This window comes from Solanum pennellii, chromosome 9 (assembly GCF_001406875.1).
Source record: "Solanum pennellii chromosome 9, SPENNV200".
NCBI lineage: Eukaryota > Viridiplantae > Streptophyta > Magnoliopsida > Solanales > Solanaceae > Solanum > Solanum pennellii.
The window spans coordinates 82,881,555-82,899,282 of NC_028645.1; the positions used below are offsets into that span (position 1 = coordinate 82,881,555).

A 17,728-nucleotide genomic window follows, 5' to 3' on the forward strand; every position below is an offset into this window, starting at 1 on the left:
TTTGTTGGATTCACTTTAATATATTTGAAACAAATTATACTGCACTTCACATTCAATTAGTCAATATTCAGTTTTGAAATTGACAAATAATATTTTATAATTAAAATTCCATAATAATATTTTAGAATTTTACCGATGAACGATTATTTTACAAACTTTTTAGATTGAAAAACGAATTTATCTCATTTATAAGTGGAGTTGGAACATTTGATATATTAAAAGGTATTTTAAGTATTATAATAAAATTAATTCAGGAAAATTTTCATATTAAAAACTCGTAATTTGATTATTCTGGAATTTTGACTAGTTGATCAGCTTTGGAAGATTAATTCAAATAGTGAGAAAAAACAAAGAAAAATAAATAAATAAATTAAGATTATCAATCGCCATTATATAATTGTCATATTAATTTCCCTTATTTGCTTGACTATTGTTGAAGTAATTGATGGTGGTCATGTAATTTATTTCACTTGGTATAATATCTATCGTTATCTTTTAAATAATATGATATTGTAATACTTTTTATATTGTTAGTATGTGGAAGTGAACACATTCCTAATTATGTACGTTTGGATGGTGGCGGTGAAACAATACGTAAGTAGTATTCATTTATTTCTAATTAATTTTCGAATTCAAACCCTAGGTATATGGTCGATCTTATTAGGAAATGCTATAACCTTAATGTGGGATGTGAAATGTGGAGGTGCTTTAACCCTAATATGAAATTTCTCAGTACAATTCTGAATTTAGTCAGACTCTCATGTAAATATCAGATATCGATGAATTGCAAGGGGGCACTTTAATACTTTTCCAAAACTTGCCTAAACTAGGCAAACAAATATACAATCAAAGAGATTGGGGACACAATTTTACACCAAAAAACAAGGCAAAAACATGAATTGTGGGCTCCTCCATATCAATAATTTTAAGAGATTGATGGACAATTTTTTTGGGGTTGTTAAGCACTAGGTAAGAGATAAGATAATGACAATATTGATTAAATTGTCAACTTTTCTTAATTTGAAATGACTTCTTAAATTAAGTACTAATGAAGAAACTTCAATAATTGAATTAATGAAAAAAACTAGGTCTTATCTAATTAATTCCCAAATATCATATCATTGCTAATTGAGAATATGCTCATAAAAGAACTTTATATTATAATATAATATAGAAATATAAGTTGTGAACAAGTCCACTTTTGTAAATTCTAAAATAATGTACTATCATATTAAACTCATGCAAATATTCCCAAATTGTTCAATAATTTAATTATGTTTTAGCTTCCTACTAGATTCTTTTTACTAATAAATTAAGATCCATGAGATAAAAAAAATTCTTCTCCATAACATGCTTGATCATCATGAGGATTTTTTAAACTTAATTTGTGGCTTTGCGTACATCTTGACTATTCAATCGGCAATGAATACATCTGTTATCTCCTATTAGCACGTGTATTGATTAATCCTGCCTACTAAAGTATTGGAATAATTTTTTTAATTATAATGAAAGAGTAATAAAAAGGGATTGAACCCGGGTGTTTGAGATTTGAACCATAAGGTAAAGATGGATTGATCTGATCTGCATATGATATTATTTAATTTCTTCACGCGCTTCAATCTATTTTTATACTATTTTAATTTCTAGATTTTCTTTTAACAAAAATATAAAAATTTCAATGAGAAATTTGAAAATTTTCCAAGTAGGATGACCAAAAAAATTTCAATCAAACAGATGTAAGGCACAATTTTTTTTTCTTTGAAAGAAAAGCAAAATATGAGATGCACTGTGCTCCACTATATATTATATAATATATGTTAACAATTTTGAAGAATTAAATGTTTGATAGCAATGTTTGAGTTGTTTATCCATTATTGAGATCGAGACATAGTTATTGTCATAATTTTCTTTAATAGATAGTTGAAAACACTAGAACAAAAAGAAACAAAGTATTGAAAATTTATGGTAAAACATCAAAAAGAATCCGATTAACAATAAATTGTGAACATATAAGTGAATTTCACCTAACCTGTTCGAGTTTGAATAAGTTAATGATCTACTTGTTTATCGAATATGAATAAATTAATGATCTGTTTATTTATTAAATCGATCTATTTAAGTCTAAGTACATAAATTTTGGGCGGATTGATGATCCACCATTTTATTAACTCCGTCCATTTTAATCTAACTCATTAATTTGAGCCAAGTAACTTTTGGGTAGTGAATATATTCTGTTTATTCATTAAATCAATTCATTTTAACTTATCCAGTTAGATTTAACTTAAACTGTCTATTTAACAGATTTAAATAAAAGGGGAAAAAGACCGATTTGCATTGAAGCATAAAACAGTTATTACTTTGAGCCAAGTGAGATTAAATTAATTGTATTAAAAGTAAATGTAAATATTCAAAAAGTATAAAAATATATTGTACATTACAATGTTTGCTCATATTAATATAGTAAAAAAATATATTTTAAAATATTAATCAAAATTAACATAGTTTCACTATCGAAAAGTAAAACGTGACAAATACTTTGAGACTATAGAATACATCAATTTTCTTGGAACTTGTGAAATTATTCATCTACTTTTCATTTCCCTTTCAAAATTAGGTAATTGATTAAGTATAATCTCACTTCACAAAACTACACTAATTAATTACCCCACTTAACTCCCTTTGAAATTCTTTTCTCTTATTAATTATTTTATTATTTTTCTTCCCCAAATGTCATTTTCTCAGAGCTAACTTATGAACTTTTTCTCTAGAATTGTCAATAAATTAATATAACAATCCATGATTAAGCTACTTTCTACCAAAACCAAATTAGTTCAATTATACAGATATAGGTTAATCAAACTTTATTTTTTTTTAAAATTATTATATTGTGTTGTTATTAGTAGCTTTGGTGGTTGTTGAAATTGAGGATAATTTCAAGTTCTAATAGTAACACTAAATTCATGAGTAGTTGAAGTCTAGTAGATTATCTTAATTTTCTCCTATAATTAAATTATATTGTTCAGATTCATTAAAAATATTATTGTATTTGTGTCGAATTATTCAAAAAAGAAACACATCATTTTTGAAGAATTTAACGATAAACATATAATCTATCAACATTTCTGAAGAATTTCATTTTAATTAAAATTTGAACGATAAACTCTTTTAATCGGTAAAAATAAGATTATTCCTATAATGATTAAACTTTATAATACGTATCTTCATCTAAATTTCATGATCAAAATTATTAGATTCGATTGACTCTAACATATGGAGAGTACTTTATCATAGAAGATTTCAAACATAACATAATGAAAGATAAAAAATTATTTATATAGACTTATATATACCAAATACATGAAAGATTAAATTTTAGTCATGTTCGTAATGAGTCTTTTAGATCTTGTCAAAGATTTTTACGTCAACAAAAAAAAATACTTTTTTAATGTTATATGAATTGTAAAAATTTATATATTAGATTTCAATTTACTTGAGTGTCATTATTATAATTATAAATATCGTGTATCTATTTAAATTTATAAGCTGACTAAATTAATTTATAATTATTATTTTCTAATCAATTAATCTAAACGGACTCTCTTATATATCTTTTAATTAATTTAGACTTATAAACATCTAATTTATTTGTCAAATACATAAATAAATAAAATACATATAAATTATGTGTACCAACTTATAAACTTAGTAAGAAAATAATAAGTAGTCTATTAGGATACAGTCTTCTCTCGAATCTTAAATGGACGTGAAATACTTTGTAAGTCGAAAAAAATTGTAATCGTGAATTGTAATTAAGAAAAAATAAAAACTATGAAAAGGGAATTTTTAAATTTTTTGTTTTATTATTTTGTCTACTTTGTGATTGATAAAAAAAGTCAAAAATTTAGAAAAAAAAAACAAATGTGGAAACTGTTTCGTGACTTGTGTGAACTAATAGTTGGCAACCGACTTTTAACCTAACATTTTCTTTTCATTAATATTATTTTAGTTTTTCTTGTAAATACTTATATTTATTATAGTGTGGTATTTTAATTTATTTTTATTCCATCAATTATACACTTTGATTAATATTTTTTTTATTTTAAAAAGGATGATCTAATTTGATTTGGAACGGAGTTTAAGAAATTTTTTTTAAATTTTGTAGTTCTAAATTAAAGTTATGATAAATATATGATAATGTCGTTTAATCTTGTGATCTTAAACGTTTCACATGGAAAGTTAAAGTTAAAGTGTTGCCCAAAAGGGAAAGGGGTTATTCTTTTTTAAACATACTAAAAAGGAAATAGAGTCATTCTTTTTTAAACGGAGGGAGTAATATGGACACAAGAACATTTAACATGTATAAGTCACGTTAACGACAAGTTTCGCCAGATACAATAAAAAAAGTTGAAATATTTAATTGTGCATTTTCGAAATTAAAATATTTAATTGTCAATTAAGACTAAATTCCTATTTATATATTATGTCAATATTAAAAAGTATTTCCTCCGTTTCATTTTATGTGTCATCTCTCTCTATAAATAGTTGTACCACAATACTTGTCATTTTATAATATCATATTTTGCGTATTATATCCTTGATAGAAGAGTTAATTAATCTTGTACTTTATTAATAAAGTTGACTTAAAAAAATATTAAATAAGGGTAGAATGGTAAAGTTATATATCATTTCTTAACGTAAGTACAAAATAAAAAGGTGACATATAAAATGAAACGGCGGAAGTATATCTCACATTCATTGACAATATGTAATTCTATGATCATTGATCTCCTTTTAGGTACTATGATTCCAATCATATCTAATCTCATCATTCTTCAATTTTTATCCACGCAACTCATCATATAAATTAAAAAAATAATAGTATGATTTGTTTCTCGATAAAGTATTATTAATGTTATTTGATATTTTTTTGATCTCTACGTATTTCACCGTCTCGTAAAAAAGTTAAACCTTTAATTTCTTATTTTGTTGTGTGACCTATTCATTTATTTTTCAAAATTGGAAAGTAACACTTCCTTTACTTTCGCCATTGATTTTTGTCAATCTCCTATTAAAGGCCAACTCCATTGACTTTTTGTAAACCAATAAAATACACACAAAAAATAAATAATAATAATTGATTTTTAATAATTTGAAAAAATCAATTAAAAAATGTAATACTTTATAAAATTCTTCATAATCAATTTGAATGGAAGATTTGATTTGAAAGCAATATCTAGAATTCTTCTATTAGACTTAATTAACCAAGTTGTACCTCCAAATTTCAAAAAGATTGAAATGTCATGTTCAAATTATGTAATTATGATTTTTTTGGTTTGAATATATGGAAGATAAGAAATAATAATTATGAAATAAAATATTCGAGTCAAGACTGAAGAGTCTCCAAATAGGAAAAAAACATCACTCCTTTGTCCTTATAGTAAAAAATTAATTCGTATAGTTTTTAAATATATGTATTTTAATTATTTTTTATTTTATTTTATATTAATAAGTTTATCTTATAATCCTTTTTAGTCCGTTTCATAAAGAAAATCTTTTTTTTATCTGGCAAGTGATCTTTTTTTGACTTTTCACTTGACACGTTTAATATTTTTCATAAATAATGTCTTTTTTTCTTTTTTTCGACAAGTGATTTTTTATTTTGACTTTTCAATTGACATGTTAATTAAGACCATGTTTTGATACATTATACATATCTTTAATTATGACCATACATATGATTTAAAACTTATTTACTTTATCAAATTTCATATTAAGTCAAAGTCAACTTAATATAAAGGTAAGCAGATAGTCAAATAAGACATTTAATAAGAACATTTTTACCACTTATAAAAGCTTGCAAAGACTTTCAATTGACTCACTCATTTTTCAACCTCTTTTTACCAGGAAATAATTGTTGAAATTTTTCTATGGCTTCCTGTTATATCATTGATGCGGTTTAGTGTGTTAACAATTTTTTTGATGCCCTTGTGTTGGACTCAGGTTTTATTCATGTCCATCACTTACGCTCTATGATTCGCGAAGGTGGAACAAAAATTCTTATGTGGAAAACTGAAAATTTATATGCTTTAGATCTAAACGAAAATGGAAATATATCTAGATGGAAATTTGATTGTCACAATCGATAAAATGATGGACCGTATTTTAATGGTTCATACTGCATTTGAAGGTCCGGTATGGAGCCTGTTAGAATTTTCAATCCCAGTACAAGAAAAATGGTAGTACTTCCCTATCAGAGAAAATATTCTCGCTTAGTTGAACCTATATATCACTATTCATTAGGTTATGAACCAGTGGAGAAGAAGTACAAAGTTTTTATGCAAGTTAATTATTCATATGGCTATGTACGAAATTATGTTTTCACTTTAAGCATCGACAAATCATGGAGAAAAATTAAAGATATTTTTGATTTTTTCACAAATTTTCATATAAAAGCTTACATGCACATTCCTTCGCAATGGAGAGACGTGGAAGATATAACGAAATTAATATATTGTCCACCTGAAGGATTCTATTATTATCGTAACAAAGAGATTATATTTATTACGATAGAAAATAGTATTTTATTTTGTAACTTCTATGATATTCAGAAAAATAATTGGAGACATTTGAAAATTCATGGAGCTCCAACAAGGAATGAAATAATACTTTAAATTTAAGAAGTTATCGACATGTTAAGTCAATAATTAAATTAGAATATAGAACTACTTAGACCATTAATATTGAATAAGTCAAGGAGTCAAAACTTTTAATACCATGTATTTCAAAGAAACCGTGTACCCTTTATTGTTTTTATTTTTTCAACATATTTTCTTCCACTTTGGGTTCTAAAATATTTTCATATTTTTGTTATGGAAAATGAATTTGATTTTTTCAAATAAATATTGCTGCTTTCTATTATGGATTATGATCAAACAAACTTATCATTTAGAGGAAAACAAAGATTTCTCTTTGACTTTGATATCATCTTTTAGTTCCATACCAAATTAATTTGATATTTTAAAATTTATGATAGATATTCTTTATTGTCATGTTATATATTTCGAAAGTCATTTTAATTAATAGTTAAAGTTAACTAGATTATATTAATTTGATATTATAAATAAAACAAATTTAATATTCAAAAACTATATGAAAAGTACCAATAAATTGTAACTTTTTACATATCAATATGATTAAAAAATACATTATAAAATATTACTCAAAGTTCTTATCTTTCGACTCTAAAAAGAAAAGTCATAATAATTAAAAGTGGACGGATGAAATATTCATTAAACTTACTTTCGTTTACCCTCATTATTTATATCGTTGCGACATAAATGTCAAACTATATAACGTCAATACATAAAAATTAAACTAGATACTTGTTATACTCATTCTTTACACTCATTTTATATTGTCTTTGCACATAAGCTTATCTTGCTACTCATTATCGTATATCGACTATCGTCACCAGATACACATCAAACTTTATAACATCAATCAGTATATACAAGTTAAACTCTCGTCGACAGCGTAAATCCGGTTTTAATGTGAAAGAATCAATCATCATAACCAAAGGTGTGAACATATGCTGACGAAATTGAATGTGTAACATCTTTCCAGAAAATAAAATTTGTCATTTTTATACACAAAAAGACAAAAAAAATGGTTGGATTTTTTTGGTTTTTTTGTTGTTGGCCAATTCATGTGTATCACATTTCAAACCTTGCAACCTAATTTTGTTTGAATAAAACCATATAAACCCCTCCTTTTTTTGCATTGAATTCTTCTTTCATTACAACAACTACTCTCTCATTTCCCCAACTAAATGTTAGTATACTTTATCCTATTCATGATCCCATAACCATGGAGCTTAAACGTTTGTGTTTTGTTTTGCCTGCTGATGATCTTGATGAGATTGATCATGAAAATGAAGAAGTAGAATCACACAATCAAAAGAAAAAGATTGAATCTTTATCTAAAAGGGGGTGTGGGGGTCAAGTTTTTGATGGTGAAAAGCTAGTTCCAAAGATAAAAAATGAGTCTTTTGCTAAAAGGGGTTGTGGGGGTCAAGTTTTTGATGGTGAAAAACAAGTTTCAAAGGGAAAAAATCAGTCTTTTATAAAAAAGGGTAGTGGGGGTGAAGTTCTTGATTGTGAGAAACAAGTTCCAAAGGTAAAAAATGAGTCTTTTTTCAAAAGGGGTTATGGGGGACAAGTTGTTGATGGTGAAAAACAAGTTGTACAACAGAAACCAAAGAAAAAAAGTGAGTCTTTATCCAAAAGGGGTTGTGGGGGTCAAGTTCTTGATTTTATTCATGAATCTTTTTCAAAACTACTTGATTCCAAATGGGTAACTTGTTGTCATCAAGAATTTGGGGAAAAACAATTTTCTGGTGTTTTTCATGATACTGAGGGTATGCAGCTAGGTGAGAAAGGTGGTGGTGATTATAATCATCATCATAATCCAAGGATTTTTAGCTATTCTGAGCTGTTTATAGGGTCTAATGGATTTAGTGATGATGAAGTTTTAGGAAGTGGTGGATTTGGGAAAGTTTTTAGAGCTGTTTTACCTAGTGATGGAACAGTTGTAGCTGTGAAATGTTTAGCTGAAAAAGGGGAGAAATTTGAGAAAACATTTGCTGCTGAGTTAGTGGCAGTTGCTCATCTCCGCCATCGGAATCTTGTGAGGCTAAGGGGATGGTGTTTTCATGATGATCAGTTGTTCCTTGTGTATGATTATATGCCTAACAGTAGCCTTGATCGGATTTTGTTCCGTAAACAGGACAATGCAGGGTCCCCTGTTCTTGATTGGGAACGTCGAAAGAATATAGTTAATGGCTTGTCAGCTGCCTTGTTTTATCTCCATGAACAATTGGAGACTCAGATAATTCATAGAGATGTTAAGACAAGCAATGTGATGCTTGATTCCCATTTCAACGCCCGGCTAGGCGATTTTGGTTTAGCTAGGTGGTTGGAACATGAACTCGAGTACCAACCCAGGACGCCTTCGATGAAGAATCAGCAGTTTAGGCTGGCTGAGACAACAAGAATTGGTGGAACTATAGGGTACTTACCTCCTGAAAGTTTTCAGAAAAAAGGTTGTGCCACTGCAAAATCTGATGTGTTTAGCTTTGGGATTGTTGTACTGGAGATTGTTTCAGGAAGGCGCGCTGTTGATCTCGCGTCCCCGGATGATCAAATCATACTTCTTGATTGGATCAGGAGACTTTCTGATGAAAAAATGGCTTTACAAGCTGGTGACAGCAGACTTGTTGATGGTTCTTACAAGCTTAATGATATGGAGAGGCTAATACATATTGGCCTTCTTTGTACACTTCATGAACCTCAATCAAGGCCTAATATGAAATGGGTTGTGGAAGCACTATCTGGTCATATTTATGGTAAATTACCTGATCTTCCTTGTTTTAAGTCCCATCCTCTTTATATATCTTTGTCATCACCAAGCAATAGTACAACTAGCAACACAATCACCTCTAGGTCTACTGCCACAACCAGCACGAGCACGACGCCTGGTTTCAACTCAACAATGTTCATCACAGCCACAGGAGATACCATGTATCTAAGTGCTGAAAGTGGAAGCACCAGCAGCAATAATGAGTCTGGAAATTGCAGCAGTAGGCGTCAATCGAGTAATTTCCTGATGGTTGAAACTGCTAGGGAGATCACATTCAAAGAGATCATTGCTGCCACAAACAATTTTTCGGATTCAAGAAGAGTTGCTGAGATTGACTTTGGTACTGCTTACCATGGTTTTCTTGAAAACAACCAGCATGTCTTAGTGAAAAGGCTAGGAATGAAAACTTGTCCTGCTTTAAGAGTGAGGTTCTCGAATGAACTTCAGAACTTAGGACGATTACGCCACAGAAACCTGGTGCAACTCCGCGGATGGTGCACCGAGCAAGGTGAAATGCTTGTCATTTATGATTACTCTCAGAGTAGCCTTTTAAGTCACCTCCTTTTCCATCAGAATCATCATAGGGACAATGCCTCAAGTACTCTAAGATGGCGTCATCGGTATAACATTGTGAAATCACTTGCCTCTGCGATTCGCTATCTACATGAGGAATGGGATGAACAGGTGATACACAGATGCATCACATCATCTGCCATCATTCTTGATCCAGATATGAACCCAAGGCTTGGTTGCTTTGCTCTTGCTGAATTCTTGACTCGAAATGAGCATAGCCATCATGTTGTGGTTGATAAAAACAAATCAGTCAGAGGGATCTTCGGATACATGTCACCGGAGCATATGGATTCTGGTGATGCAACAACAATGGCTGATGTTTATAGCTTTGGTGTAGTTCTGCTTGAGATAGTTAGTGGTCAGATGGCAGTAGATTTCCGGCGGCCTGAGGCTTTGTTGGTTAACCGAGTTCATGAATTCGAGGTGCAAAAAAGGCCATACGAACAACTTGCAGATTGGAGGTTGAATGGAAACTTCAACACCAGGGAACTGATCAGGCTAGTCAAATTAGGAATGGCTTGCACTAGATACGATCCTGAATCAAGACCGAGCATGAGGCAGATAGTGAACATTCTCGATGGACATGATCAATGGTTAATGGAAAATGGACGAAAGAAAGAGAGCCCGGAAGAATGGAGAACAAGAAATGCTTCTGCTTTGTCCCTCGTAAGGAGAATCCAAGCTCTTGGTATACAATGATCATCGCGTAAGATGTGAAGTAGTTACTTGTAGATAGAAATGAAAATGAAGCTTTATATCTCAATGTGTTTGTTCTTCTATGTATTCATGGTATGACTATGTTTCTTCAGCAGAACATTTGTGTAATTTAGTGTGGACAACTTTGATAGCATCAGATATGCGATCTTTTATGAAATTGATGAGTTTTTTTCGATACAATAGCATGAAAGCTTATTCAGAGCAGATGTTCAGAAATGCAACAATAACCGAACTTTAACGTATACAAAGAGAGAGCTACTTTATATGTACGAATACTAGTCTGACCTTTCTTCATTTAACGGGGTGACATGGTTAGTGAGGATTCATACAGACGAATCCACTAGTTTGGTTGAGGTGTGGTTGTTGCACGTAGTCTCCCTTTCTCATCGTCTGTGTCTATACCAACCCAATCAAGAAACGCGAACAGAAACTGCCTGAAACTGACCTTACCACTCCTGTTCCAGTCCATTTCTCCTGCAATTTCCAACCAGATCATCGTCATATGAGAAGTTAACACAGCTAGTTAGTATGAATTCAAGACAATTGAGAAGGTGAAAAGACAGTACTAAATCGAGTACGAGTGACATGAGAAGGGGATTTCTCGCAAGGACATTCATCGTTTAATGCCTTGAGGACATCTTTCTTGTGCAGTTTCCCATCACCATTTTTGTCAAGAAACAAGAATGCCTCAACTATTGTGTTGAATGTTGCTTCTAGCTCTGGTGAACCGATCTTCGGGGTCTGAAATAAACGTGATCCTAATGAATATATAACTTCACATCATCAACAACTACAGTCGGGGGGAGGGTAGAGTGTTCACAGACCTTACCCCTACCTTAAAGGTAGAGAGGCTGTTTCCGATAGACCTTTCAACAGTCCAAAGCAAGAAACAACAGCTAATGACAAAAACAAGAGATAGTAACAGAACAAAAACTGCAGCAAAACAAGAAACTTCAGGAGCAATACTACGACTACTTATAGTAAAAGTACACGAGAGAAGAACAACGAACAGGACAGTATTCACGTACATTGCCAGAGGAGGACGATGAATCTATCAATAGATAAAGAAGACACAGAAGAACAATGAACTCATTGAATTGAATCCCTTCCTTTTCATCCACATCACAAGAGTCGAAAAGATCATTAACTTCCTCATCTTTAGCATGAAAATGCAGCTTCTTTACACATTTCTTTAGTTCATCACGGTCAATAGTCCCATTCGAATCTTCATCTTAGGAAAAAAAGAACCAAACACAGAAAACATATAAATCCACTGATCAAGTAAAAACGTAACAAAAAACTCAAATCCCAGCATATACAGAAGCTACTAACCGAACTGTTCAAACACGTCTTTTATCTCCTTCAACCCCTCTTTAAAATGAGGAAATTTCAATATTATGCCATTGATTGACCTGAATTTGCTTTCCCCTGATGAACTTCTCTTAAGCTCCACCATTTTCGTTTCAAGCTTTGTATCCAATCTCCTGTACTTTTTCGGTGAATTCCAAAAACACAGTAAGCTTCCAATCTTGTTTGATAATAACTTGAGTACGAGACATGGCTGAGCTGAGCCTTAAAAAACAAATATAGAATTCATAGTTAACAATAGATACGATCACAAACAATCAGAAATTCTGTTTCCGTTTCTATATCCCAAACATTGATATGTTGCTGTTAGTACAAAACATGACAGACATTATGGTTTTGGATACTCCTCGCCTAATGAGCTAACTTTTCTGATTGAGTTAGATCTGAAAAAAGGTTCAAATCGTAAATGAGCAAGAGATCTCATTGTCTCGAAATTAACTGAATCCAACCAAATACACAGATAGATTCACATATTAGATGAACTGCAAAAATCTTAAAAGAATCAACATCAAAACATACTATTCTGAATCAAATTTTCCACTCTATCCCAACCACATAAGCAAAATTACACAAAATATAAAACAACATACCGTGTGTAATATAATCCCACAAAGTAGAGTCTGAGAATGATGGAGTATACGTAGACCTTACCCTACCTTAGGAGGTAGACCAGTTGCGGAGCTAGAAATTTCTTAAAGGATGTCCAGCAATAGCAATTTGTTATGTTAAGTGTGTCCAAAATAGGTTATTTAATCATTTCGTATATCATTTTACTTGTATATATGCTAATTTTTTTCCGACGAAGGGTGTCCAAACACCCTTGATAGTATGTGGCTGCGCCACTGAAGTAGATACATGTTTAACTTTCAATAAACCCTCGACTCAAGAAAAAACACATCAAAGCAAGTCAGAAAAGGAAATAACATAAATGAAAAGACAAAGCATTATTGTAAAAAGGGCATGACAAATCTAAGGGCAAGAAACTACGAGAGAAATGCTACGACTACCAGTATGAAAAAACAAAGCGAATAACATTCTGATACCTACTAACCTTCCATCTTAATTCGCGTCCAAAAATAAAATTCTAACAAGAAACAAGAATGATTTTATATATATAGGTAGAGTGTAAAAAGGGGTGAAGTAGAGAGGAGGGCAATGAGGAAAAAAATGATTCTTGAAAAATTCCATTTAAGACATTGTCTTCCACTACCAGAAAAATTCCATCATTGCCTTTGACTACAAGTCTCCATTGATGCATTTTTCCAGTGTAAAAACATAGTGCTATAATTATGTTTCAATTTCTCGTAGAGTAAACGATCATCGTCTGAAACGACTATTTTTAAAAAAAATATATGTTTATACATTAAGATGTACTCAACATCTATTTATATACTTCGATCAAGTAAACGAAGCTCATAAGAAAAAAAATAAATCTTTTACATAGACCAATCATAAGAAAGTATACATATAATGTTCATAATTTAGAAAATGGATACGTCTTTCGCAAAATACTTACCATACACAATAGTGGCATCAAGATTTTCACAAAAAAACTTAAAATATGAAGAAGTAAATATTCGAAAAAAATAATAGAAATTTAATATATTTTAATCATATATATATTATAATTTTCTGATTAAGAGGATTCAAATCTACATTCACATAACTCCGCCCCTAATAACACAATATAAAGTAATTTAATTCAGGTTTGCTTTCTTCTTTCTTTTTTAAGAAAAAAATATTTTATACTTTTTCCTATAAACTTTACTATTTTATAATAAAGCAAAAATGCAATTATACATCCAATATCAAAAATAATAAATTGAGGCCCCCAATAAAGAAAAGACATTATTATCACATAATTTAAGTTAAAATCACACAATCTTAACATAAGATTTTATTCAAGATATTAATAAAAGAATTATCAATATATTCATTACATCGATTAACTAAGATTTAAAAAAAGAAAATAACAGTTCAATGTATAAAATAACTTTTTTTTTTGTTAGTTAGTCAACATTTTTGAGCTAAACACATACATAACATATAATTGATTCATTTTAACTAGTTTAAAAATATATTTAATCATTTTTCTTTTTATAATTACATAAAAATAAAATCATGCATCCCCTAGTCAAAAAATTGATATTTAAAATAAAGAAAAGACGATTTTATTAACAATCTTAAATTCACATACAAAATTTAAGATTATGTTTGCTTGATCAACTTGGACACATGACATTCTTGTCTTTAGTAATAAAATAAAAGTACATAGCTTCGAAATTAAAATACTAAATAAAAAAAAAGTGCAACATATTCATGTGTGATATGTTGTTCTTTCTTTCGTATTTAGTTTGTGAATCCTCCTCCTAGAACATAGCATCGATCTTATCACCATCTTTTAATCCAAGCTTCGTAACAACAGAAACACAAAAACAAAATTAAAAAAATTATATAATTTTAAAATTAACGATAAATTCGATTAAGTTATATACAAATTAAGGTCTTACTTCATCAACAGACTTTGCTGGTGAAATACGTTTTCCATTCAAGACAAATCGAACTATTTTCCAGTCTATTAGTTTTTCCCTACAGTATATTAGGAACACCCTCTTCATAAGCATATCAGACGATACGCTTAAAATCGTAACTGATCCATCCTATATATATAAAAAAGATTAAGATTAGGAAAATTTAAAAAAAAATTAAAAAAATTATATTAGAAAGAGTGAAATATTGAACCTGAGATTGAACTTGGATATTAAAATTATTTCCTGACATTTTTTGTTATGTTTTATTGAAGAAAATGAGAAATATTATATCAGTTTATATAGGAGATGAAAAGGGAAAAAATAATAAATGAAATGATTTAAAATATTATAACAATTTATGGTTATGTTGTCCTCTTGTGCCAAAAAATATTTATGATATACTTCAATTTAATGAAGTGTTTGACTAATAGAGAATTTAAAAATGAAATGAATGTTTTTTTAATTAATGATGAAAAAAAAATGTCATTAAGAGTAAATAAAATGTTCAAACTAAATTGTTCTTCAAGATTATAAACACTTAAATTATGATAATGAACATAGACTAAATATTCAAAGAATAAATTATATTTTAAGATAGAAATAAGAGTGAAATGGTCAATTATATCTGTTAATTAATATTTTTTTAAAAGGACGCATAACTGAATATTAGAATTTAGAAATTTATGAAACTGTATTTTTACGATCTGAGATAAACCTTTACTAATTCAATCGAAAACATAAGTCATGTGGGACATGTCCTCGAGCTACATTGAAACCAAAGACAATATGAAGGAAAATCTCGTAACCTAAATTAATGGAGTCTCCAAATGAGAAGAACTCACAAACTGCTAACTGAAAATATTGAAACTTTACTAGCCACGAGTCTGAGTACGAATGCCAGAATCTACATCATAATAAAAATGAACCATATAGACTACGTGATTACTAAATAATTCTAGCAATAATAGTGAGAAGAGGAAAGGATGAAGCTAGCCCCTTCTCTCGTACATAAAAAGGGACAACAACAGTTACCTACTAACATTTTAACCTAATCCACGATCTCAAAAATTTTCTATTTAGGATCATGTCCGTATATTCCGAATAAGTATTCTTTAAAAGCTTTTCTTATACATTTAGTTTCATATTTTTCATCAAATTGTTTTCGACTTATATTATTTGAGCCAAGAATCAATATTTTTTTACTCAAAATAATAATTTCCTTCTTTATATTAATTAATTAACCTATACGAATTTGTTTTCCTTTAGAAGTACTAAGAACAGCCCTACACGATTCTTTTCCTTTTTTTTTTTTTTACATTAAAGTAAAACACATTTCATTATTTATAATTTACATTAAAAAAAAACAAAAACTAATACAACCCATTTTGTCCTTAATATAAATAGTTATCATGGAAGCTTATGATATCCTATTTTCCATCATCGTTAGGTTTTCAGTTAAATTTTTGTTATACGTTTAAGTTGTTTCTAAATCATAAAATACTATAATATTTGATAAGGAATTCAGAAAAATTTACATTGAAATCTAAATCGTCAATTCCCAAGTAGTTTTTACTGGTTCAAATGAATACTTCCGCGATTAATCGAGCTGAATTAAAAATGATGAAATTCTCTTTAAGGACATTTAGAAAGAGTGCTAAAATGTTTTTATCACTAGTACTAATCATTAATTAATTTAGTTTCATATTTTCCCTCAAATTGTTTTCCACTTATAATTAATTAATTTAAGCCATGAATCAGTATTTTTTGGAATTCAATATTTTTAGGGCAAATGATATAAATAACATACTTTTAGGGCTAAATGCCCATTTATTCCTTATAAGTTTTACTGGCCAAAATTTTTCAAAAATATACAAAAACACGGATACATAATAGGGCTGATACAATAAAAAGGTGGCGGATACATTATATATTTTTATCAAATTTTTGTATCCGTCTCATTTTTTGTCACATTTTTGTATCTGTCTCATTTTTACATTTTTGTATCTGCCTCATTTTTTGTCACATTTTTGTATCCGCCTTATTTTTTGTCACATTTTTGTATTTGCCTCATTTTTTATCACATTTTTGTATCCGCCTCATTTTTTATCCCATTTTTATATCCGCCTCATAAAACTTAAAAATAAAAAATTTTAAATATTTTTATAACTAATAAGGGATACGGCTAATAAGTGAACTTAATGAACGGATTTTTGTCATTTTTCTTTTAATAGAACATATGAATTAATTAGAAACTCGAAACTCAAATACACCATCTTTCCTTTGAACCAATAAGAACTATTTGAGACTCGATGTTTTGGACTGATCAATGTGATTCGTTTGAATTCTTTGTCGGCATTTTATGAATTAGAAACAGATTGAAATCGTAATAAATTTATTATAGTATTTTATAAATTAAAAATAAATTAAAATCGTAATAAAGATTTAACTGAAAGTCTAATAAAAATGAGAAAAAGAGTATCATAAGCTTCCATTGTGCTTTTTTTTTGTGAGAGAAAAAAAGGGTCTGTATTAGGTTTGTTTTTATGTAAATTATAAATAAAGAAACGTAATTTACTTTAATGTAAAAAAAAATATATCGTGTAGGTTACGTTAGTGCAATTCGTACTCCTAAAGGAATAAAATTCGTATAGGTTAATTAATATAAAAATGGAATTTATTATTGTGAGGAAAAAAAATATCAATAAAAGGGAAAATCACACCACAACGAAAATTAAAACTCTGTATTAGAATTTTTTTAGAAAAAGATACTTTTTTTTATTATTTTCCAAAATTTTATATCACAATAATAATTTCCTTTTTTGCATTAACTAATTTACCTTAGATTATTATTATTTTTTCCCTTTTGGAGCACTAAATACAAACCTACACAAAACCTTTTCCTTTTCTTTTTTACATTGAAATAAAACACGTATACGTTTCTTCATTTATAATTTACATAAAATCCAACCTAATACTAACCTTTTTTTTCCCTCACAAATAAAAAATGTCATGGAAGCCTATGATATCCTATTTTCCATTATCGTTAGGCTTTCAGTTAAATCTTTGTTACGCTTTCGATCTGTTTCCAAGTTATGGAATACTATAATATCCGACAAAGAATT

The 17,728-nt window shown here is 29.1% G+C and overlaps 2 protein-coding genes across 4 annotated transcripts; one reads left to right on the forward strand and one right to left on the reverse strand.

The window, feature by feature from the left end:
• The first annotated feature begins 7,745 nt into the window (after positions 1-7,745).
• Positions 7,746-10,864, forward strand: LOC107029130 (receptor like protein kinase S.2). The gene has a single exon (XM_015230452.2). The coding sequence runs from the start codon at positions 7,867-7,869 to the stop codon at positions 10,687-10,689; it is 2,823 nt and encodes a 940-aa protein (XP_015085938.1). The 5' UTR covers positions 7,746-7,866; the 3' UTR covers positions 10,690-10,864.
• On the reverse strand, positions 10,837-13,219 carry LOC107029131 (probable calcium-binding protein CML22). 3 transcript variants are annotated; one of them, XM_027911778.1, is made up of 5 exons: positions 13,127-13,219; positions 12,040-12,279; positions 11,736-11,932; positions 11,274-11,448; positions 10,837-11,181 (listed from the first exon to the last, which is right to left on the reverse strand). In XM_027911778.1, the coding sequence occupies exons 1-5, from the start codon at positions 13,131-13,133 to the stop codon at positions 11,048-11,050; spliced, it is 753 nt and encodes a 250-aa protein (XP_027767579.1). In that variant the 5' UTR covers positions 13,134-13,219; the 3' UTR covers positions 10,837-11,047. The 3 variants fall into 3 exon arrangements, with proteins under 3 accessions (XP_027767579.1, XP_015085939.1, XP_015085944.1); XM_015230453.2 differs by having other exon boundaries at positions 11,736-11,938; XM_015230458.2 differs by lacking the exon at positions 13,127-13,219 and adding an exon at positions 12,666-13,105 and having other exon boundaries at positions 11,736-11,938; positions 12,040-12,191.
• Between the last annotated feature and the right edge of the window lie 4,509 nt (positions 13,220-17,728).

Excerpts from the sequence above, each read along its gene's own strand:
- LOC107029130 (XM_015230452.2), top strand. The coding sequence starts at position 7,867 with ATGGAGCTTAAACGTTTGTGTTTTGTTTTGCCTGCTGATGATCTTGAT.
- LOC107029131 (XM_015230453.2), bottom strand. Across the intron at positions 11,449-11,735 it reads CATCGTCCTCCTCTGGCAAT|ACCCCGAAGATCGGTTCACC; the intron begins GTACGTGAATAC and ends CGTTTATTTCAG. Across the intron at positions 11,182-11,273 it reads TGTCACTCGTACTCGATTTA|GAGAAATGGACTGGAACAGG; the intron begins GTACTGTCTTTT and ends TGGAAATTGCAG.